Source organism: Tursiops truncatus, chromosome 8 (genome assembly GCF_011762595.2).
Source record: "Tursiops truncatus isolate mTurTru1 chromosome 8, mTurTru1.mat.Y, whole genome shotgun sequence".
Lineage (NCBI taxonomy): Eukaryota > Metazoa > Chordata > Mammalia > Artiodactyla > Delphinidae > Tursiops > Tursiops truncatus.
In genome coordinates this window covers 62,063,566-62,087,274 of record NC_047041.1, presented here as the reverse complement: position 1 = coordinate 62,087,274, position 23,709 = coordinate 62,063,566, and the positions used below count along the sequence as shown (strand labels likewise).

Genomic DNA, 23,709 nt, shown 5'->3' with positions numbered 1-23,709 from the left:
TTGCCTCGAGCCTCTGCCCTACTGCTGCTCTTGTCTGGAACATTCCCGCTGCCCCCCTCCCCCGCCCTGGATATACACATTGCTTACTTCCTCAAGGTTCTGTTCCCATGTTCCCTGGCAGAGGGGTCTCCCCTGATCTGCTTCACTGTTAAGCTCTACCCCTTTACCCTGCTTTATTCTTCTTCACTGGCCCCACAACCATCTCACAGGGTTGGTTTCTTTATTGTCTGTTCACTCGAGACAACTAAAGCCATACCGTCTCCCTCCACCAGAATGTAACCTGTAGAGGGACTTCCCTGGTGGCGCAGTGGTTAAGAATCCGCCTGCCATTGCAGGGGACATGGGTTCAATCCCTGGCCTGGGAAGATCCCACATGCTGCGAAGCAACTAAGCCTGTGTGCCACAACTACTGAGCCTGTGCTCTAGAGCCCACACGTCACAACTACTGAGCCTGCGTGCTGCAACTACTGAAGCCCACGCATGCGCCTAGAGCCCGTGCTCCACAACAAGAGAAGCCACCGTAATGAGAAGCCCACGCACTGCAACAAAGAGTAGCCCCTGCTTTCCACAACTAGAGAAAGCCTGCGTGCAGCAATGAAGACCCAACGCAGCCAATAAATAAATAAATAATAATAAATTAAAAAAAAAAAAAGAATGTAACCTGTAGAGAGAGACTGTCTATTTTTAGTCTCTGCCAGTCCTTAATGCCTAAAATAGTACCTGGTATATAGTTGGTGCTCAGTAAATACTGGTTGAATGGAGAACCAAGGTGTGTCTTAAGCCTGGTACAGTTAGCATACTGTGGCCTGGGGAGTAGGTGGCTTCCTTTGTTCCCTTGTTCAGGGTTCAGGGAAGGGTGGCAAGGAGCTGTCCAAGAGCCCTGAAGAAGTGAAGCTGGAGACGGTCAGTGGCAGAATGGGAGACCAGACCCAAAAGAAGGCTTTGCTCAGGTGCTTGGCTTCCTAAGGCAGCCCGGGTCCCAGCACTGTCATTGTCTTGGCCGTAGCCTTTCCTTGTCCAACAGGGGGAGAATTGCTTTCACTTCCAACCTCAGTTTGAGGAACCGGGAAACAACTAGAGAGTGAAACTGAAGCCCAAGAGCGAGCACCCTCTCCCATCCATGCCAAGGACGTGCCACCTGTTGTGTAAACTCACTGTCACAAGGACACATGCATCCTGACTGCTAGCCCCCAGTGTGTTCCTCCTTAAGCCTCCCTGTTCTTAGGTAACAGATTCTCCTGAGCCCTCCCTCAACCTGGGAGCAAGGACTGATGGAAGCTGACTCTTGGGATTGCAGGACTAGCTTCATTTCTAGGGAGTGTTCAGGGGAGACTCCCAAAAGAGTGCCAGAGCCTCTAGTAGGGTGAGAGAGAGCCGGGGAGAGGGATGCAGTCCAAACATTCAGACCTTGGCAGCTGGTCTGTAGGGAAGTGGAGGAAGAGAGAGGCACGGGGTTGGAAGGCCCAGGGCCCTGGTCCTGCACTGGGGTGGGGAGGGCCAGTTACACACAGTGCCTCTCCCACAACATCATTTTACTATTGCATTGTAGCAAACCACCCTAAGACTTAGTGGGCTAGAACAATCTATGATTTCTCGTGTTTCTGTGCGTTCACTGAGAAGTTCCTCTACTGGCTTCCCCTGGGCTCGCTCATGTAACTGGTTCAGTTGGGTCCAAGATGACCTCACCATGTGTCAGGCCCATGTGGTGGCTGGCTGTCGGCTGAGGGACTGCAGTGATGCTGCGCATGGCCTCTCTTCCTCTGAAACACTAGACTGGCTTTCTTACGTGACAGTCTCAGGGCAGCGTTCCAAGCGCGTGAAGCGGAAACTGCAAGGCTTCTTGAGGCCTCAAGTTTGGAACTGAGACAACTTATTTTCCACCATATTCTATTCATCAAAGCAAATCACAAGGTCAGCCTAGATTCAAGGGGCAGAAGAATAGACTCAACCTTTTGATAGCATGAGCTGCAAAGAATTTATGGCCATATTTAATTTACTCCTTTCCCCTCGCACCCCAAATGTTTAGAATCCAAGGACAGAGGTAAACTGTTTTAAAAAGTTTGCCAAGTGATTATTCTGATTAGGCAGCTCCTTGTTAATATTAGTAATTATTAAGCTAAGATTGAGTACTAGTGTGAGCCGCTGAGCGCAACACTTGATGCGTATTGTCTCTATTCCTTACAACAATCCTCTGAGATATGTGTCCTTTTAACCTCCATTTTACAGATAAGGAAACTGAGGCTTAGAGAAAGTTATTTGCTCAAAGTCATGTAACTTGTTAGTGGCTGTGCTGGAACTTAAACCCAGCAACTGTGATGTTCTTACCCTCTACTGAGAACAACTGGCCTAGATAACCTGATGAAAAACTTACTACTAATAATTAACAGTAATAATGAGTTACAATGTATGACATCATTTCATATCCATAGTCACATGTGCCCGTTATGACAACCCTGTGATACAGTTGGAACAATTCTGAGGAATTGAAACTGGCAGCTCAAAGGGAGTGTGTGGCTTTGCCCACGGTCACATTCCTGATAACAGGTAGCATCAGAAACATGTAGAGAGATGCCTTGAGTTCTACCCTCAGGTGAGCATCCGGAGCCCCATGAGGGCAGGGCCTTAATCTATGATCGTGGAGTGAGCAAACATTGCCTTCTCTGTGATGAATCAGTGGATGCCTGGGCTCCAGGTCAGCATAGGCAGGCCCGCTTTTCACCCCGAGTTGCTGGAGCACATTGGGCCTGGCCTGTGTGGGGTGGCTGGGCGAGGAGCGCTTGCAGCTCTGGGCCTCAGATCAGCAAAGATCCGAAGACCAGGACCTTTAAAGGAAAGGACCAGTCTCTTCTCTGTTTTATCCTTCACGAGAGGAGAAAAACTAAACCTCGGTTAAAGTGGACTAGGCATTGAGAGAATGTCTTAACTTGCGGGAATTTCTGCATGTTTGAACTACTGAGGGAAGTTACAGAATTATCCTTTCTGAAATCATTGGAAGCATGCTGGAATCAAACAGACCAGAGGTTCTCACTGTTTTTCTGTCCCCCTATGGGAGCCACCCCCCGCCCCTCCACCCCACCATAGGTGGCTTCATGGACCGGTGAATTCTCACCTTGAGGGTTAAAGAGATACATCGCTAGGGGAGCATTTATCACAATGTCTGGAGAAATGAGGCATATGTAGTTTGAAAAGGCTTCCTAAAAGATTCTGCATCTCATTGGGTACTGGCCATCACCGACTAGAATTCAAGCTTCATGAGGACATGAATTTTTGTCTCTTGTTTATTCTTGTATCTAGCATGTAGAACAGGGCCTGGCACATAGTAGGTGCTCACTAAGTATTTATTAAATGAATAAACACATGATAAGGTCATCCTCTATAAAAGGCATCTTCTCCCGCCTCCAACTGAGAATAACTGAAACGTAGAGTCCTTTGTGTAGCCCAGACACTTGTTGGCTTACAGGGCTGGACTGATGACCTTTTGCATCCATGGTTCTGTGAAAAAAGTGAGGGGCCTGGGCTTTTCTCGACTGTGAGTAGGTTGGGCTCTCCCCAGGCTCAAGCTTGGCTCGTTGCCCTACCACTGCCTACCCTAGGGAGTACCGAGGCTTACTCTTTTCACACCTCCTTGCCGAGCAGAGTGTCTTTGGTCATCGGCTTGGCTGGGCACCGAATTTCTCTCATCTGTGCCCATGTACACGTGGGAGGGCTCTTGTTTGACTTGCCCTTTTAAAAACAACTTAAGCATGTTGAGGTTTCCTGTTGATCGGGGGCAGCCAGAGGCTATGACCCAACAGGGAATTGCTGGCCAATCCCTGACTCACCCGAGCTGCAGTTTTCTGTGTGTGATGGAGCAGTGACTGCAGCCTGGCTCAGGGGCAGCTGGCTGCGTTCCGTGGATGGCGTGGCGCTCTGGAGCCTGCGAGGCTGACCGCTTGGCTTTGAGGGCCACAGCATTAGGGTCAGGTAGGCCTTGGTAGCATGCAGTGTTGGCAGAGCCCTGCTGTCTTTGAACTAAAACGGTTTGGGAAAAATTCTGAAAGTTGACAGGGATGACCCTAGTAGACAACTAGAAAAGTGTGCTGAAGAGGACGTATGCCCATGGTTCTCTTCGGTAAGCTCACCTTTACCTTTTCTTGTCTTTATTTGTTCATCATTTACTGAGCACCTTCTAGACACTGAATATGTGTCCCTCTACCTGGAAGAAATCGTGGTCTAGTAGCGAAGACTAAAAGGTTCCCTGATACTTACAAACGCTACATTGGAGACAGGGCTGTGCTCAGTGCTGTAGGGATTTCTGCTGACCTATGTCTGGGGGCCAGGCAGTTCACAAAGATGACAGAGGCCACTGCTTCCTCTTCAGAGCAGCAATATAGTGTAGTCCTGGCTTCACCACGTACCAGCTAGAGACCTTGAATGAGATATTTAATCTTTGTATGCCTCAGTGTTTTTCATTTGCAAAATGAAGATAATAATAAAGTATAATAATATGACAGAGTTTTTGTGAAGATTCAGTGAGTAAATATAGGTAAAAACATTGATTTAGAACTGTTCCCGATAGTTGCTAAGACCAGGGTGTTGATTTGGAGCTGGGGAATGGCTGATGCTTGTTTGATGTGATGCCACTGCTAGAGGCTAGAGCTGCGAAGGAGCTGGTCTCCCCTCCCTGTTAGCCTTCTCATTGAGAGCGTGGAAAGGATTCTTTCTTCAAGGGCCCTCCTGATCCTTTTGAGACCTTCAAGAATCTGAGTTCTGATCAAGACCCGAGCTGAGGTGCGGTATCTCGCGTCTAGTAGCAGAAGCCTCGGGGGAGATGGGGCTTGTCAAGGAGATAGATCAAAGGGCTTGAGTGCATATTTGGGGCCCCTCTGGGAAGTGGCATGCTGGAGATGCTTTGTAACAGTTCATGAGAGTTGATCATTAGTGTTTCTTCCCAAGTCCACATCCAATGAGGTCACATTGCTGGTTTGAAATCAGCCATAGTAGGAATATTTATGCTGTGGAAGTTGGCAGATGCTACATATCTATGCTTTCTCGCCCAAGGAGCCGATTGTTAAACATTTAGCAGCACACCACTGATCTTACTGTTCTCTGATTGGCAGATGTGGACTTTGGGGATACCCTGGCCTGTCGTAGAACTGGCTTCTGTTGCGGACAGTACTCAGGGTCTCTAGGGATGAATTGGGCAGAGAGGACCATTGAGTTTAGCCTGCTGTGGATAAGGAGCTGTTTCTTTCCTTGAGGACAGCCTTGGAAGGTCCGTTACTTGCATACAGTACTTTGAGCTTGCGAGTCCTATAGGAAAGGGATGCTGAGCTCTTTAAGAATGAAACAGTGTTGTCAGGCCACTCACTGCCATTTCTCTTCTTCTTTTTTTTTTTCCTCTTAGGTCTCAGTCAGTCTCTCCACCTCCAGTTCTCTCCCCACCGAGGAGTCCCATCTACCCGCTCAGTGACAGTGAAACGTCAGCCTGCAGGTACCCAAGCCGCTGCAGTTCCCGGCTGCTCCTCAAGGACTGGCATCCCCGTGATCCTTCACCCCAAAATCCTCAAGCCCCCTCCCCAGACACTTCACCACCCATCTGTCCCCTCAAGGCCACCAGCTTCGGTTATTTGGACAGAAGCCCTTCAGTGTGCAAGATAGAGGAGCAGAAGGAGAATGTCCAGGGGGCAGCCCAGGATGTAGAGGGAGTAGCTGCTTGCCTCCCCCTCGCCCAGAGCACTCCGTCCCTGGGGTCAGCAGCAGGCCCACGGAGCATCTTTCTGAACCGCAGCGGCCCCCGTGCCCACAGCCTGGGCATCCGGGAGAAGATTTCAGCATGGGAGGGTCGCCGAGAGGCTTCGCCCAGGATGAGCGTTTGTGGAGAGAAGCGGGAGGGCTCTGGGGGCGAGTGGGTGGCCAGTGAGGGCTGCCCCAGTGTGGGCTGTCCCAGTGTGGTGCCGTCCCCCTGCAGCTCAGAAAAGACCTTCGACTTCAAGGGCCTCCGGAGGATGAGCAGGACCTTCTCCGAGTGTTCCTACCCTGAGACCGAGGAGGAGGGAGAGGCACTCCCCGTCCGGGACTCTTTCTACCGTCTGGAGAAACGGCCAGGCCGGAGTGAGCCCAGTGCCTTCCTCAGGGGGCACGGCAGCAGGAAGGAGAGCTCAGCGGTGCTGAGTCGGATCCAGAAAATTGAACAGGCCCTGAAGGAGCAGCCGGGTGGGGGGCTTCCCCAGCTCCCCAGCAGCTGCTACAGTGTAGACCGAGGGAGAAGGAAGACTGAGATCTTGGGCACCTTGGAGGAACCGACAGGGAGCGCGAGTGTGAGCGCTGGCAGCCGGGCAGGAGGAGTGGCTGGAGTTGGGGGGGAGGTGGGCTCACCCCCGGAGAGGGAAGGTAGTGGCTCCACTAAGCCGGGGACCCCTGGAAATAATAACCCGACCTCCCAGCTGCTGCCATCGAAGAGCTCCCCTGATCCCGCTGTGAACCCTGTCCCCAAACCCAAGCGCACCTTTGAATATGAGGCTGACAAGAACCCCAAGAGTAAGCCAAGCAATGGTCTACCTCCTTCACCCACACCTGCTGCTCCACCCCCCCTGCCCTCCACCCCAGCCCCACCCGTCACCCGGAGACCCAAGAAGGACATGCGTGGTCACCGCAAGTCCCAGAGCAGGTAACGAATGCCCCTCCGGTGACGTAGAGCTGGGCACAGCGGCTTTCTTGTCAGTGGAGGATGCAGAAGCAGACTCTAGTTGTGGGTCACAGTCAGTAGTGCTTTATAAGTTCTGGAGCACCAAATAATGTTAGGTGAAGCATGAGCTAGGTGAGAAAGATTGATTGTTCTTCTGCTCTTGCAGGGTAAGGATACTTAAACGTGAGTGGGAGGGTGAAAGTGCTTCTTCCAAATGCTGTGTACTGAACATGCTGGCTGGGTTTGGCCTTTGGAGTAGAGCCCTGATGGAACTTCCTCTGTGGGAAGGGTAGGGCCACCTTACTTTTAGATAGAATTGGCAGTCCCTTGAGGACTAGTAAGATCTTAGCCTCGTAACTACCTGAAATGCCAGCTAGAGTTTTATTTCTTTGACTGAAGCATCATCTAAATATTGCATGTTACCATTAACACAGAAGTGTTGACACATTTAACATGATTTCCTCTTTCCTGAGGGCTTCCTGGCCATACAGGAACTCTGGGCTTATATGAAGAGGGGATCTTTGGATCCTGAAAGGGGAGACTGATGGAATAAGGAGAGAGAGAACATTTCATCTGCTTCTTGGCCATGTCCAAGAAGGACCTGGTCACATTGGTTTCCTGGTCAGTCTCCTGACACGGGAGTACCCGGGCCACCTCCACAATTATAGTGACTTGGGAGCTGGAGCAGCTGGAGTTGGTGCAAGATGACAGGCATCTTGTTCTCTGAACTGGAGTAGGCTGGGAGCCAGCTTCCTTTGGAAGGCCTGTCCTCCTGCCCCTCACTGCCTTTCTCTTCTAACCCAGAGTCAGGTGGGCATTCAGGTTTGTTTGGCTTCTGGGGATTCTTCAATCTGACCCCATACTTCAGGCTTCCATCCAGCATATCACATCTCATGTAGAAACTTTCCTGCCATGTGCAGAGAGGAAGACATCACAAAGGTTCAGACTCATGAGCCAGAAGAGCCCTTGGCTAAAGGTAATCCCACGTTTTGGCCCACCTCAGCATGCTCACGGACTCTTCATGTCAAGCCTGCCAAGAGTGTTTGCTTTGTCTTTAGTCATCCATTTCTAGAAATACCTGTCTAGAGCGTGCTGTGCACCAAGGCTTTGTGCTGGTCAAGGGGACACAGGGGCACATAAGATGTGGCTCTTCCATTCAAGGAGTTGGTGATCTGGTGCAGGAGATGTATAAATAAATCGTAGATGCTGTGCTGCGTGCCCTGATCCACGTCTGGGTGGGATGCTGCAGAAACCCAGAGGAAGAGGCATCTGAGTGGGGAGTGGGGGAAGCCTCTTCAGAGAGGGAGTTGCTGAGCTAAATTTTTTTTTTTTAATATATTTATTTATTTATTTTTGGCTGCATTGGGTCTTTGTTGCTGCGCACAGGCTTTCTCTAGCTGCGGAGAGCGGGGCTACTCTTTGTTGCGGTGTGTGGGCTTCTCATTGCGGTGGCTTCTCTTGTTGCGGAGCACGGGCTCTAGGCTCACAGGCTTCAGTAGTTGTGGCACTTGGGCTCAGTAGTTGTGGCTCACGGGCTCTAGAGCACAGGCTCAGTAGTTGTGGCGCACAGGCTTAGTTGCTCCGCGGCATGTGGGATCTTCCCAGACCAAGACTCAAACCCGTGTTCCCTGCACTGGCAGGCGGATTCTCAACCACTGCGCCACTAGGGAAGTCCGCTGAGCTAAATTTAGAAGAGCAAGAAGCATTTAGCTAGGTGAAAAAAAGGGGATGGGAGGAGGTTACATCAACCTGAAGGTTCTACACATACACACACATTACATTTATAATATATACACACACATATACCATATATGGAGTCACTTCCAGTAAGAATTAACAGCAAATTTAAATCTGTGCTCTTGGGGAAAAAAAAAAAAACAGATAAAGAAAAACAGTTCAAAAAGCACAGGCTGTTTTATTTGCCTTTCCACACAGTGAGCATATTCCCCTGAGGAGCATGAAATAGTAAGTTTGTATCTGTTGTGCCAGGTATGATTCTTGTATTTAATATACTTTTTTACTTAAGAAAAAAATACAAGTCATATATTTCTGCTATTCAACCAAAGAGAAAGAAATCTGTTTTTAACTGACTATATCAGTTATAATGAAAGACAGTGTGTTGGTCCTCGACATGGAACCTTTCTGAGGGATTTTCAAGGATAATTTGCCTGAACGTGATTTGTATCATTTGCTGATTTGAGAACTGCCTGCATAAGATGTTGACTCCACTGTATACATCAGTGAAAGCTTTTGCTCTCATACCAGCAGTGGTCTGCGGGCCAACATTCAGGAACCACTGTGCTCAGCCATTGGGTATTTAGCTGGTTGAAAAGTCTGGGCCAGTGACAGAGAGATCTGGGAGTCATCGTGGTAGAAATGGTAGATATGGTGATGGTTGTCAATATTGGGGCCCCAGAAAGTGCAGGGTGAGAAAGTCCTGAAGACAGGACTCTGAGACCGTGGCATTGAAAAGGCCAGCGGAAAAGGGGATCCCTCACAGGAGCTTGAGACGCGGTTGAAAACCAGGAGGGACCGTGTCACAGAGAGGAGGGAGGAGAGGGCCAACGTGAGGTGTTTGGCTGTGTCGAGGACTGCACAGTAGCTGGGCAAGCTGAGAACAAGATGTAGCCTTTAGGACACTTTTAGTCCTTGACTTGCACCCCAGGGCCCTTGGGGTGTTGTTCGTTAGAGAGAGAAAGGACTGCATCAGCTGAAAGATCTGATGGTTCCCAAAGATGAGGGAGGTGTTAATGGGTGAGAGGAGGGATTCAGTCAGTGCACTTCCTTCTCTCCCTCCCTGGGAGGGACCTGCCTTGGAGAGGGAGAGGATGCAGCTGGGACCAAGCCTTAGACGTTGAAGGGAAGAACCTCCCTGATGAAGGGGAGGAGTAGCAGGTACTGTGGGCTCAGGGTGTCTGAGAAGCTAACCAGCTGTGGTTTTGAAGTTCTGCAGTAGAAGGGAAGGTTATTTGGGGGATGGAAAGGAGCAGGTGACGAGCTGAAGGGAAGCTGGGTCAGGGAAGTAGCTGCTGGCTGCAACTGCCCCCTCCTAGTTCTACCTCAGAAGTGGTATGATTTGTTTTGAGGGCTCAGCGCCTTCATGTTTCAACAAACCACCCACCACCAGCTGCTTCCCCAACCCCCAAACAGCCGTGAGCATCACCCATCCAATGTTGAGCCCTTGCTGCCTACTCAGTGCCAGAGACCTTGCTCGGATACCGGCAGGATGTGAGACTCTTAAGAGCAGGTGAGGCACTCAATTCCTCTGGTAATGGCAGGTACTTCTCAAAAATGATGTTCTCCGGGGCTTGGAGGCCCAAGTCAAAAGCTCAGACCCTGGAGTCAGACGTCCTGGGCAAGTCTACCTCTATCAGTTCATCTCCCTGAGCCTCCAGCTAATCAGTCTTAAAGTGGCACGATACCTGGTAGCAGCATTGTGAAGATTAATGGGCCAACATGTGTAGAGCATATGACACAGCATCTGACACATAACATCCCTTTCGGCTGTGGTAGTTGTTATTGGTATTATTTGCAGGCACCAGGGCTGGGGCCTTTCAGACCATCTGTCTCTTCATCTGGATGGCAAGTTTGGACCCATCTTGATGCTTTGCTTGGTAGCTGGTTTTGTGAGGAGGACCTCCGGTCTTTGCTCTTGCCCTCAGCCATTCCCCACCAGGGCAGCAGGAGTCGGGTTCCGCCGGAATGACTCAAACTCTTTGTTATCCACAGAAAATCCTTTGAGTTTGAGGATGCATCCAGTCTCCAGTCCCTGTACCCCTCTTCTCCCACTGAGAATGGTACTGAGAGCCAACCCAAGTTTGGATCCAAAAGCACTTTAGAAGAGAATGCCTATGAAGATATTGTGGGTAAGCAGGGGTAGAGTGGGGGGCTGGCTCGTCTGTGGTGCTGCAAAAGAATGGCTACAGGAGGGGCACTTCCAGGTTCCACTTCATTCGCCGTGGGCAGACCTGGCCCAGCTTCTGGAACTTCTTCAGGAAACGGGCATCAGAGAAAGCAGCTTAAAAGACTGAGCAGCTAAGAGATTAAAGCCTGGCCTTGAATGAATTGGAACCCAAAGGGCTTCTGGGACCACAAGAAGGGGGAAACCACATCATCCCTTCCTTTTATTTTCGAAAGGCTTTGGAGTCCAACAGGTGCCCTTTCTTAGCTTGTGTATCCTTAGGCAAATCACTTAACTTTTTTGAAACCTTTTCTCTTATGAAATGGTGATGATGATATTTTGATGGTAACAACAACAATAATAATAGTAATAACACTTCACAGGATTATTGTTAGGATTAAATGAGATAAAATATATATCAAAGTACCTAGCACAATGCCTGGTCCTTAATATGTATCTCTCCTACTCTTCCCTTAAAGTAAGTGGTGTCAAGAACTGTGAAAGTATCTGAGATTTCACTCTGCTTGCAAGCTAACAAGTCTAGCCTGCCCCAGTTCACAGATGCTGGCAGAAGACACAGACGCTTAGATCACAGACAAAGGACTTTGTTACTCATGGCACAGCAGGCCATGTGACCTTGATGTTCACATGGGTTCCCCTTGCTCCCCAGTCCCATGCGGCAGTGGGGAGGAGGTCCAGGTAGAGGCTGCACACGTGGTGGGTCTGCAGCCCAGCTGAGGAACCTCAAGCTTAAGAAACCCCAAGCTTTTCAAGGGGCTGCTAGCAAACCTTTGCCCCATGAGGAGACTTATCCTTTTCATTCTGGTCAGCAAACAAATCTGCCTCTGCCCTGCAAGGAGACATGTCTTCCAAGGCTGTTTGCTCTATAAACATCTTTGAAAAGATAGTCTGGAACCATTAATTCCTCTTGCTCAGAAGGTCAGAAATGTAGGACACTGTGGAGAACGGCCCTCCAACAACTGGGAGGATGTTGCGTTGGCAAATTTGTGTTTGAGCAACAGCAAAAGGCCAGTTGTCTAGGCTGGGTTGGGTTTATTTTTGGCTTTTATTTTAATTCTGGCCTCATTCTCTTCAGTGGGGGCTTCAGTTTTGTTCAAGTAAAGCGTGTGTCTCAGCGTAGGTCTCTGAAGAGAAAGGAAGGTCAAGTGCCCTTGCCCTTGACCGCTCCTGCCGTTGTCTCTGTCTCTGTGTTATCTCTGCCTTAGGCCGGGGTGGGGGGCTGAAGGACATAGTCTTAGTGAGTGAACGTGATACAGAGAGGAGTGGCCCTAGTGGAGAACCCTCCAGATAAGACTGTGGGATCTTCGGAAGAGAGGGTCCTCTATTCCCTCATTTGATGGGAGCCATCGGTTTCCCAGTTTTCTCCGTACAACTTGCTGGGCCAGGATTTCTGGGAAGCCAGCAGCAGTGCTCAGGTCCACACAGGCACTGCTTTCCCAGAATGGGAGTGTATAGCATGTAGCCGTCCGAAATTCGGTCATATCAGAAGGACTGTGGGAACGAGATTCTCCAGAACAGCAAACGGGTTTGGGGAGGGAGGCCTCTTCCTTTACTACTGGGAAAAAGCTTTGTACACACGGTCGCCCAGAGCTGTGGGGATCAGGGGCACAGCCCCATCTGCCTCCCGGCCCTGAGCAGGGTACAAGTCTGTTTCCTCTAGTTTGAGAGGAATTGTCATGTGTCGTTGCTGCCCAGGGCCCTTGGGAGCACCCAGTGTGGCTGCCGCAGGGGACAGGGCAGACTCCAGTTTTCAGCTGCCCCCCTGCTCAGGATCCAGGCGCTGCCAACGCTGGGGCCTCGCTGGCCTCTCTTCTCTGAGGAGGCTTTGCAGCCTTTCTGTGCTGCCCGGGGATCTCATGTAGGGGAATGTTCTTGCATCAGCTGAGCTGGAATAGAGAAAGGGCTGCTTCAACCATTTCTCCCTGTCCAGAGGAACGGGGAGGCAAGTGTGTCTGAGCCTCACTCAGTGGAGGGGGCTTGCGGCCACTGCGAGATGTTGCTCAAGGAGGCAAGAAGATAGAGGAGCAGCTTGCATGCTTCTTAGCTGGACGAGCCAGAAGCTAGGGGCGAGGGCTGGTATGAGGTGAGGTTGGGACTGGGGCATGTTCCTTAGCTGTTCCACTAGCTTCTGGGTCTTTGGAGCGTTGTGTAGAGAGTGGGGGAAGAGGGATGGGGAGGAGGGAGGAGGGAGGGCACCTGGGTGTTTTGCGTCGCCCTTGTGGTGTGAGGGTAGGGTGGGTTTCAGCGTCTCCGGTTGTTCAGTGCCCTGGGCACGTTTTCCTCCTTCAGTATCCCCATAGCAGCCCCGCCTGAACTTCTCGACCTGACCAGGGAGGCCAGAGGGAAATACAAGGGAGAATCTCTCTCTTTCTCTCAGATTCTGGTTGACTTACCCTTTCTCCTTCCCTGGCGACAGGCCTAAGAATTTGGACCCACACCCTTAAAGGCTTTGGTGGGGGGCCCTTGTTGCTGAACTCTGAATGTCACTTTCACTTTTGCCTTCCACTGACCAGTGCCTGACTTCTTGGGAGCCTTCTCTGTCTTCTTGGCCCAGCCTGTGCTCTGCGAGGCTGAGGTGTTCGGGTTTGGACTATCCAGCTCTTTCTTGTGCTGCCTCCCTTGCCCAGGACCAGACGGAGCTTTGTTCTGGGGGTGTGATAATCGGGTTGTGGCGGGAGGTGGGCACGGGCCAGAGCTCCCGTGCTGAGTCTTTGTCTCGGGGACCAGCCCATTGGTCTGGAGTTCCGTGTCTGTAAGAGGCTGAGGGCCAGCTGGCCCAGAGACTAACACGTCTTCTCCGTGAGCCCTGGACCTGAACGAGGGGCCCTGGGGAGTGTGCTAGCCTCTTGCCCATACCAGGCATGACACCTTGGGAACTGGGGTGAAATACTCCAAAACAGGCTGAGGTTATCTTGCTAATTTGCAATAGAGTGGTTCAGAAATAAAGTTACTGCCATGTTGCTTCGTGGGGCTGGTTAATTCTCGCCTGTCCAATTTGACGTCTGCCTCTGGAAGACGCTGCTATCCTACAAAGCCTTATAATCGTTTGCGTTCTGAGCCTGACAGTTAAAAATGCACCCAAGGAAGCAGCTTATTAGAGAGTTATGCGGAGTGGCCTCGGCGCCTGACCAAGGAGCCTGGGCTGCATTCCTGCAGAGATTCCCACTCCCCTCAGCTAGCTGGGGCTGAGGGAGAGTTTCCAGGAACTTGAGCGGGGTGGGAGCTGGGGACAGAGCCAGTCAGCCTTACTGCAAAGCTTTTTGAGCCTCTGCTCTTTCTGCCTTCTTCTCTCATTTGTCCCAAGGCTGGGAAACAGAGACATCTAACAGCATAGAGGCTGCCGCCCAGAGGTGCGGTCCAGGGAATGGTGCCTGGGCAGTTGGTAAATGTTGTCCAGCCTCGGAGGGTGGTAACAACTGGCCCCTTAGAGCTCCCCATCTGATGTGCTATGTATTGTCGCGGGAGTTGGGCCCCTAATCTGGCCCTGTCTCCACTGTGCGAGGGAGGGGAGGAGGCTGAGAACCAGGAGAAACAGCTGGTTGGAAGCAGGAGGGGGCTGGGGAGGGAATCTGCAGACCCACGGCCCTAGCCATGGGTGTGGTCTGGGAAGCTTAAGATTCCGTTTGGGGAAATTCTCAGTGCTTGTGCACAGACACACCCCTTCTCTAACTGGTTCTTCCAGTTGTGCATTTGTTGGGGGGTGGGGTGCTTGGCACCTGTGGTTAGTGACCAAAGGAGACGTGGGGAGGAGTGGGGGCAGGGCTAGGTGGGACTGGGTTCTTCCTTCAAGAGGATCCATGTGATAAGTCTGGGCTCTGACCAGTGCCTTTAAAAGAGTGCAAAGCAGAAATTCTTGGCGATGCCCCTGTCCCTTGTCTCATCAGCAAAGCTGGGAAAGGTTGAGACCTCTGGCTTCCACAGCTGGGCTTGATGAGATGGAGCTGCTCAGGCCAGGCCTCGGGGGGAGGAGGGCCTACCTCTTCTCTCTCTCCAAGGGCAGCGTGGAGCACCTCGAGGAAGCTGCGTGGGCAAGAATGCAGGTGAAAGCCTTGAGGTCTGCCAGGCTTCCGGTCTCCCATCCATGTCCCTGCCAAAGCTTCCCCAGGTTTCTCCCCTCGGCTCCAGCTTCTTCTGCTTCGCTGTGGCTCTGCTCCTCCAGAGAAGGTTCCGAGCCCGGCTCTCCAGCCCTCCTCCTCTCCCAGCTCTGAGCCATTGCTTTGGGGTTGATTTGCTCTCAGCAGATTCCGTTTAGTGGTTCTAGGCCTCGGGGACTGGTTGGTCTCTGCACATCCCCATCCCCTGGGCACCCTTACTCCCTGGACAGATGGCTGGGAGTGTCTCCATGAGGCAGCTCCAGAAGGGTAGTCAGAACAGTCCAGGAAGCTGAGAGTAATAGGTGAACGGGGGCTGTGAAGGGCCCAAGCTAAGGCTGGGAGGCAGGGCTTGGGCCAGGGCCAGCCGTCATTTCCTGGAGAAATGATTAGTGGCCTGGTTATATCAGAGAGGATGTTAACCTTGCTGGAGAAGAAAGAGGCTGACGTTAGGGCTGAACAGTCGGGAGGAGCAGGCGTTTAAGGCTTTCCTGAAATTTAGTTTCCAGAGGCAATACTGGGCTTGAGACCCTGGTGTTCCCAACTGCTTTCAGTTCCCAGGTTATCACTGATGTGCATCTATTACTTCCCTGGGCCTCAGTCTCCTACCTCTATTTCTTGGAGCTTTGGATTTTTTTTTTTTAACTTTAAAAAAAAAATTCTTATTTATTTTTTGGCTGTGTTGGATGTTTGCTGCTGCGCACGGGCTTTCTCTAGTTGCGACAAGCGGGGGCTACTCTTTGTTCCGGTGCTCAGGCTTCTCATCGTGGTGGCTTCTCTGGTTGCGGAGCACAGGTTCTAGGCGTGCGGGCTTCAGCAGTTGTGGCACGCAGGCTCCGTAGTTGTGGCTCGCGGGCTCTAGAGCGCAGGCTCAGTAGTTGTAGCGCACGGGCTTAGTTGCTCCGTGGCGTGTGGGATCTTTCCGGACCAGGGATCGAACCCGGGTCGCCTGCATTGGCAGGTGGACTCCTAACCACTGCTCCACCAGGGAAGTCCGGAGCTTTGGATTTTATATTAATGTTCACAGCTTTGATTGTGGGGAAAGAAAGAAGGGAGAGAAGAGAAGGAGTGAAGGAGGGAGGAAAAGAGGGTTTGCCTTGGGACTCACGTCATGGCACTCAGAAGCTAGGAAGTTTAGAAACATCTATCTAAAGCAGTGGTTCTTAATGGGGTGAGTGGGAATGGGGGCACAGTTTCATCCACCCATCCACTCATCCACCTTTCCTTTCTTCCTCCCTTCCTTTCCTTTCCTCCTTCCTTCCTTCCTTCCTTCCATCGTCCATCTGTCCACCCATCCACCCATCATCCATTTATCCACCCATCTGCTCAGGGGACATTTGACAGTGTCTGGAGACATTTTTTTGTTTTTAACAACTGAGGGGATGCTACTGTCATCTGTCTAGTGGATTGAGGCCAGGGTTGTTACTAAACATCCTACAGATGCACAGGATAGTCCACCACCACAAGAATTATCCAGCACCAAGTGTCAGTAGTTTGGAGCAACTCTTCTAAAGGAGTTGAGACAGAGTCATCCTGTAGGTTGGGGCATGATGATAAGGACTCTGGCTGGTCATCCAGCCCAAAGCAGTTTAGATTTGATGAGCCTGGAATAAATGTTCTTCCTGACCCCTTCAGCTCTGTCCTGCTTCACAGGATCAGGAAGACTGTGTCCTGGCTTTCTCCAGTCCTTGGTCCCCCAACCTCACTGCTGTAGGATATATGTTGGAGAGGGACCAAGACATACAGAGTCTATCCTGATTCCTCCCAAAGTGCCCACAGTGGGGTAGACTGGAGAAAACATGCAGGGGATGCCAGGTTTCATATTTGGCTTCTGGAGGCAGGGTTGCTGGGCCAGCTCTGCTTAGTCAGGGCTCTGGAATGGAGACAAGTCATTTTCATAGCATGACTGTGTTACAGGAAAACGTCTGTTCAATTGCTGGGGACTCTGCTGATGTTGGGAATCACTTAATTCAGTCCCAAATCCTTCCTTGACCCATCTTTGACTCATAAGTTTACAGAGATTTGTATTGCTCCCATGGCAGTCTAATTAGCTGTGACCGAAATCCCCCCTTCACAGCCCCCCCCCATCCCTCCCCCTACACCTCTGTAAAGGCATTTTCTAAGTTCATGGTGGTTTTCCATGATAGTAATAAGTAGATACCACAACGGGGGGAGATCTTGGTTTTGGAAATGGAAAAATCTGAAAGAAGCATGTAGGGATTTGGTTTTTCTCCTGTGTCCTATCCTAGGAAAGCTTACACACCCAGTGGCCTTTGTGTCTAGTCTATGGCTCTTTCTTCTGTCTGCTCCCTGAGAAGTGACGTCTGAACTCCTCTATGGTGGGAGGCACGGGCAGGCATCCCTGGGGCTCAGTGATCACCCAAGCTCAATCCCGCTGCTGATTGGAGAAGCTGGAGTGAGCCCTGCTAGCAGCTTCCTGTGTGCCACCTCCAGCAAAGCCGCATTCTGGCCACTAGTACCTGCATCCCAAACAGTGGCCTTGATACCGAGGGGAGGCTAAGGAAAGACAAGACAAAGGGCAGTAGAGGGCAGTATTTCCTCACAGTCCCCGTGGACCTTGTCACCACTGTGATTCTGCTGCACGACTGTGATTCTAGGACTGACCCTGCTCATGATATTATTATATTTTAGAAAAGTCCAGGTATGTGTTGGCAGGAAAGGAGCAGGAGGACATGGCTTGTGGGAAGGGGTTTCTCTTCAAGGGCAGGGACTATGCTTTGGACTTTGAGTGCCAATACAGTGCCTACTGCCAGGGGTTTTAGAATTGAGTCCTGAGAAGAGAAACAAGAACTCCCCACCAACCCCACCCCTCCAGCCCAAACTCCTTTCAAGCCTTTCACATCTCCCATGTGTCATAGCAGGAGAGTTTATTCCAAAAGGGGATTGCTGACCATTGTCTTCTTGCTGAGGTCTGTGGTGGAGGAAGTGGAGTGACGCTGTAGTCAGAGCGGTTCATTGAACAAATAATACTGAGCGCTCACCACTTCGGTGTACCAGGCAAAAGCCCTGTCCTGAGAGAGCTGTGGCACAGCGTACAGGCAGGAGGGAGGGCTGGTGAAGCCCGGCACCCTAGAGTTCGCAGCGCCCTTCCATGCCCATCTCCAGAAGTGGTCCTCAGGGAGCAGTGGGTGAAGGGACAGCCGTGTGACCTCTGAAAGCCTTTTCTACCTTGAACTGTATATCTCTGGGGCTTTTGCAGCAAAGGGACTGGAGCCAAGGAGAGACGCCTGGTGTTGGCTTTGTCCTCTGGCTGGGCACAGGCATGGGTGGCTGAGCCAGTCTTGTGCAGTCCCTGAATTTACAAAGCAGAGGCCAGGCAAGGCTGAGCTGAACTGGAGGTGGGGGGTTCAGCTTCTGGACTTGGAGCCAGCATCTGTTTGTAGCCTCCCCACTGCAGACGGGCAGCTGCATGACTCATGAGCTGAAGGGCCAGGCAGAAGCCACTCTCTTTGGCTCACAGGAATTCTGCTTGTTTATTTGTGTGTGTGTGTGTGTGTGTGTGTGTGTGTGTGTGTGTGTGTGTGTGTGTGTGTGTGTGTGTGTGTGTGTGTGTGTGTGTGTGTTTCCTTCTTGCCTTCTCCCCCTTCTCTAACTTTTCCTCCTCTGCAGGAGATCTGCCCAAGGAGAATCCGTATGAGGATGTGGACTTAAAGAGCCGAAGAGCAGGACGAAAATCCCAGCAACTGTCTGAGAACTCCTTGGACTCTTTGCACAGGATGTGGAGTCCTCAGGACAGGAAGTACAACAACCCACCCGCTCAGGTAACAGCAGCCCTGACTTGGGCCTGGAGGGTCAGCACGAGGCGTGGGCCAGCTTCCACTCAGGCTTTTTGCCTCAATAGTGCTAGGCGAAGGTGACGTCAGGGAAGAGCTCTGCACTCAGGGACTTCTGCCGTGTCGATATGCTTGTGGCCAATCGAGATGTGCTCTTAGGGGCACCCTGTCCCACCTTCTTCCCCTCACTGCTTGAGCTCTGAGCTGCAAAACTAAGGCAGGAGCCCCTGTCATCTCCTGTCTAATCATTATTTCTCCTCCCCTTCCTGGAAACAGGAAGACAGGGCCCAGGTTGGAGTCTTGGTATTCTGCAGCTCTGGCAGAACTGATCTCAGCACTGGCATTTAGGGGCCAGGCGTAGGCCCAAGAACCTGATTTGGAGAACTAGACAGGTGTCTCCAGGACCTGGAACCACTCCCACTGAATAAATGGTTGAATGGATGAATCTCCGAGGAATGGACTGATAGAGGCAGAATGAGAAGAAAGGTGAAGAGTTGAAGGAAGCTCTTAGACTATAGCTCATTCTGGCCTTGTCCACGGTGGACAGGAGGCAGGAGAATAGAGATCCTATCTTGGACCTACCCAAGCAACTCTAACTCTCCTAGACTTTTTTTTTTTTTTAATAAATTTTATTTATTTATTTATTCATCTATCTATCTATTTATTTATTTTTGGCTGTGTTAGGTCTTCATTGCTACGCGCAGGCTTTCTCTAGTTGCGGCGAGTGGGGGCTACTCTCTGTCGCAGTGCGCAGGCTTCTCATCGCAGTGGCTTTTCTTGTTGCAGAGCACGGGCTCTAGGTGCACGGGCTTCAGTAGTTGTGGCACATGGGCTCAGCAGTTGTGGCGCACGGGCTTAATTGCTCCACGGCATGTGGAATCTTCCCGGACCAGGGCTCGAACTCGTGTCCCCTGCATTGGCAGGCGGATTCTTAACCACTGCGCCACTAAGGGAAGCCCCTCTCCTAGATATTTTATAACACTGGCTAGAGAATATAAAAATTATTTCTTCTGGCTTTGGAATGATGTGACTTTTTATAAAAGACTTACCTCTCTAATGTGCTCTGTTCAAATAAGCTTCCATTGAATTTGTATTTCCAGACTGATTGGGTGGGAAGGGGAAATTGGGGGATGGGAGGGAAGGAGGACTTGCTGAAGAGTGATGAGAGGCAATGCCACATCCAGACGGCAGGTGGAAGGCATGCCAAGTTTGCGGGGGTGCTGGCTTTTTGGTGGTGAGCCGGATCCGCCAAGAGTAAGGTGCCCTGTGCTGAAGGGTGTCAGTCTAGACAGAGGGAGGCAGAAAGTAGATCCAGGCAGGGATGGAAGCAGTCCAGGACCATGTAGGTGAGGGAGCCACTGGCTCCGAGGCCTGCCTTGCCAGGCTTTGGTGGTCAGAGCCCTGTATTCTCCCTGGAAGAAGTGAGCAGGGCTGGGTTGACATGTATTCTGGCCTCTGCTAGAGAAGCCTTTTAGGACTAACTCAGGGGCTGAGTGGGGGAGACTGGCTCCGTCGACCACACCCAGTAATGAGCAGAGTCTAAGCCGTGTCCCAGAGCTCAGGAGGGGCCCGCAGATTTCTCACTTGGTCTTCTTTTTCCACTCAGATAGACAGCCCAGTTTTCTTAGTCTCTGCTTTCTTTTTTCTGGAAGAAGTAGTTAAGCTTCCTTTGTGGAAGCAAGTATCGAATCTAGCCCTGAGCTGCTGATCAGCAGCTGAGCTCTTAAAAGAGGAAACCCTGGTAGATGGAAATTCCAGGTGGGATTTGGAGGAGTCTGGGATGCCAGCCTGTGGCTTCTCTGTCCAGGTCCCAGCAGACAGGTGCCAGCCAAGGCATCTGTGCTGAGTCCTTCTCCCATGTCCCCTCTCCCATGCCAGCTCTCCCTGAAACCCGGCAGCCAGTCCCTACGCAGTGGGAACTGGTCAGAAAGGAAGAGCCACCGGCTGCCACGATTACCCAAGAGGCACAGCCATGACGACATGCTGCTGCTGGCTCAGTTGAGCCTGCCATCTTCACCCTCCAGCCTCAATGAGGACAGCCTCAGCACCACGAGTGAACTGCTGTCCAGCCGCCGGGCCCGCCGCATTCCCAAGGTAGCTTCCCCAGCTGGAGCTGGCTGGGGCTGGGCAGGTGGGCAGGCAGGCAGTGGCTCTTTTCTCCTCCCCCCTCCCCCCCTCCCTCCCTCCCTCCCTTCCTCCCTTCCTCCCTTCCTTCCTTCCTTCCCTCCCTCCCTCCCTCCCTAATCTGGGCCTGCTTCCTCAATTCTCCTGAAATCAATTTCAGGTCCAGGCACTGGCCTTTCTTTTTCATCTGGCTAATTTCCTTTTCTTATCAATAAAGATGCCCTAAGTGATTAATGCTGTGCAGATGTTAAGGGAAAACAGGCTAGCCTGGCCCCCAGGGAGTACTCTACGCCACTGGGTGGATGGAAACAGTCCTTAAGAAGCTCCCCATTAGTGAGTGTGGGGTGCACGAAGTCTCTGTGTATGCAGAGACATCTCCAGGCTTTGAAAGACATAGGACCCAAACATGGGTCTTCCTTTCTATAACTCTCAGAATTGAGAGTTTTCAGCAATGATTTGCACACATAGATAGCCAGGCCCAAATCCCCAGCCCAAAGCAGCAGGATTTAGCCAAGTGGTATTTTTAGCCTGCAAACAATGCTTGGGTATATTGGGAATTTAGCTCCTTCCTGCCAGGGCCCCAGGTTGTAGCCCAGAGGAGAAAGGCTCAATCCTTGTTCCTGTTATTGCCTCTGAGCAGCTCTTTGTCTCACTTGGTTCAGGGACTCTTGAGACCCAGGAGCTCCCATCCTGTCTAGCTTGATCACAGTTCCTTCCTCTGGGGAGCTAAGTGTAAAGTCCTTGTCTTGGGGGCAGGAGACCACTAAGGGGACAAGTAGATGGGGAGCCACCAGTCTGCCCTTGGGGCCAGTGCAGGAGGGAGACCAGTACTGGGCCCATTGCGGAGAGGGCAGAAGGCTTGTACCAGTAAGGGAATGGACGGCCTCTGTAAATCAGCCTTCTGAGGAGCCGGGGCAGTTGGTGTTAGGGTTGCCTCACCCTCCCTGCTTTTCTCACCCAGCTTGTCCAAAGAATTAACTCCATCTACAATGCCAAGCGGGGAAAGAAGAGGTTAAAAAAGCTGTCCATGTCCAGCATTGAGACATCATCACTGAGAGGTAGGCCTGGATGCCTGAGCTGGCTCAGGTTTCTGGGGCCCTTGGGCATTAGAAGTGGGGAGAGGCATGGACTAGCCTCAGTTTACCCTTCCATGGGGCAATCGTGGGATCCTCCTGTCTTCTAGGAGGGTAGAGCCTTGTGAAAAAGTGGCCACATAGGAGGGGAGGGCCAAAGAGGGAAGAAAGCCTTGGGAAGGGTTAGTGCAGACTTTGGGCTGTGAGGCCCTGAATAGGAAAGTGGGTGTGGGAATCTGCATCTGGCAAAAGGAAAGGCCAGACTTACTGAGCACTGTGGTCTGTTTCCCATTTCAAATCTTGGCCTCCTGGAGGCAAGACCCTTGTGTTCCAGGCTGATAGGCCTCTCTGCTGGCTCAGCCTCCAACTTCGGCCCTCAGCTTGCCCCGAACCAGGACTGGGTGGATAGGGGTTTGGATATAGATTAGCACCTGCAGTTTGAGCTCTGAGGGACCCTGGCGCCGGGCCACGCAGCACCTGGCCAGGGGCCCACTGGAGCCCAGACGAGGTACATCCCTCATGGGTGGGGGGCACAGAAAACATTTGCTGTGGGGCAATGGCTCAGCAAGCATGCACTCTGCTCTTAACTTTTCTAGATGAGAATAGTGAGAGCGAGAGCGACTCCGACGACAGGTTCAAAGGTGAGGCATGGCTCCCCAAGAGCATGGACCCCTTTCCTGCCCTGGCTGTGGGGAATCAGCCTTCCCTTATCTGCACATGCAGTTCCAATATCCCAGAGTGGCCCCATTTGGAGAGGCGATGGCAGGCAGGATACGAGGCCAACAGAGCAAGGAGCTCTAGGGGAGTCCATTCCTACAGTCATGGAGCTCGACCCTGAGAGATTAAATGCAACCATCTCCTTTTCCCAAATTTAAGGCTGGTGACCCTGCCTTACTTTCCCAAGCTGTTGTCCATGAAAATTGGGTGCTAGGTTTGCCTGGTAAGTTTTGTGAATCTGGAGAGTCAGAGATGGGTTCAATAGGTTACAAGTACCTCTTCTGGTTGTAAGAAGTGTGCCAAAGTCTGAGGAAACTGGTACTCTGGAGGCCCTGAGGCCACTCATCTTCCCTCTCCCTAGAGAGGAGAGCTACCACCTCCCTGGAAAGGTTCTGGGACCTTCATGTTCCAGGGGGCCTTGGGCAAACCTCTGTTCCTTCTCTACTGGGAAGCCCTGCCTAGACCTTCCTGGATGATTAAAGTATGTGGGAACTAGCTCCCTCCTTCCCTCCTCTGCTGGTCCCCCAGGCAAGTGGGCAAGTGGACTTTGTGCCTGGGGACAGGGAAAAAGGGTCCAAGTCCAAGGACTGATAGGGGCCCTAGGGTGAAGGCTTCGTGGATGTTCATATCTTCTAGTCCTGTTGGCACAGGGGCAGGGGTGGCTGGGTGCCATTGATGCATCCCTGGATGTGCCTGGCTCAGGCAGTCTGTTGGCCCCAGCTCAGCCTCCAGAGGCTCCAGGACGCCCTGACTGTGTCAGGGCAGACAGGCTACACACCTTGCTCCTGCCACTTCTCCCCCAGACCTCGTTGTGTCAGGCCGTCAGACTAGGCTCCTGCACTTAGAGGTGACCCCTGGGGATGGAGCCCTGAGCGTGGGGTGGAGGGGGCTAACGTGGGGGTCTCGTCCCTGACGTGTGACCTGCCCCCAGCCCACACGCAGCGCCTGGTCCACATCCAGTCCATGCTGAAGCGCGCACCCAGCTACCGGACCCTGGAGCTGGAGCTGCTCGAGTGGCAGGAACGGGAGCTGTTCGAGTGCTTCGTGGTGGTGTCGCTCAAGAGGAAGCCATCCCGAAACACGTACCTCCCTGAGGTCTCCTACCAGTTTCCCAAGGTGAGGCCGCCTCCCTCCTTCCCTGCCCCTTCCTCTGCCTCCTCCTTTCTGCCTGGCCCATCTGGGGAAGAAGAGAGATCCTGTTCCTGCCTTAGCAACTCACCTCGCTGCACTAGCCCTGAGCGTGTCTGCCTGTAGCCGGGAGGGAGGAGAGGGGGTGGGTTTGGGCCAGTGAGTATTCGGAGGATGAGGGCGGAGAGAACAC

At 51.9% G+C, this 23,709-nt stretch overlaps 1 protein-coding gene across 19 annotated transcripts in view; it reads left to right on the top strand.

Moving 5' to 3' along the window:
• The window catches only part of DENND2B (DENN domain containing 2B), a 176,018-nt gene that overhangs the window by 132,884 nt on the left and 19,425 nt on the right, over positions 1 to 23,709 (top strand). For 17 of the 19 annotated variants that reach the window (XR_004527917.2, XM_073808580.1, XM_073808585.1 and 14 more), the window contains 7 exons: positions 5,387 to 6,649; positions 10,397 to 10,533; positions 18,311 to 18,462; positions 20,353 to 20,568; positions 21,560 to 21,656; positions 22,268 to 22,312; positions 23,320 to 23,504. Coding sequence is in view for 18 of the 19 variants with exons in the window: in XM_073808580.1 (XP_073664681.1) it covers positions 5,387 to 6,649; positions 10,397 to 10,533; positions 18,311 to 18,462; positions 20,353 to 20,568; positions 21,560 to 21,656; positions 22,268 to 22,312; positions 23,320 to 23,504 (2,095 nt within the window). In the remaining variant the exon portion in view is untranslated. Of the gene's footprint in view, positions 1 to 5,386; positions 6,650 to 10,396; positions 10,534 to 14,390; positions 14,630 to 18,310; positions 18,463 to 20,352; positions 20,569 to 21,559; positions 21,657 to 22,267; positions 22,313 to 23,319; positions 23,505 to 23,709 lie in introns of those variants that run through there. The other 2 variants (XM_073808588.1, XM_073808589.1) reach the window with 2 other exon arrangements.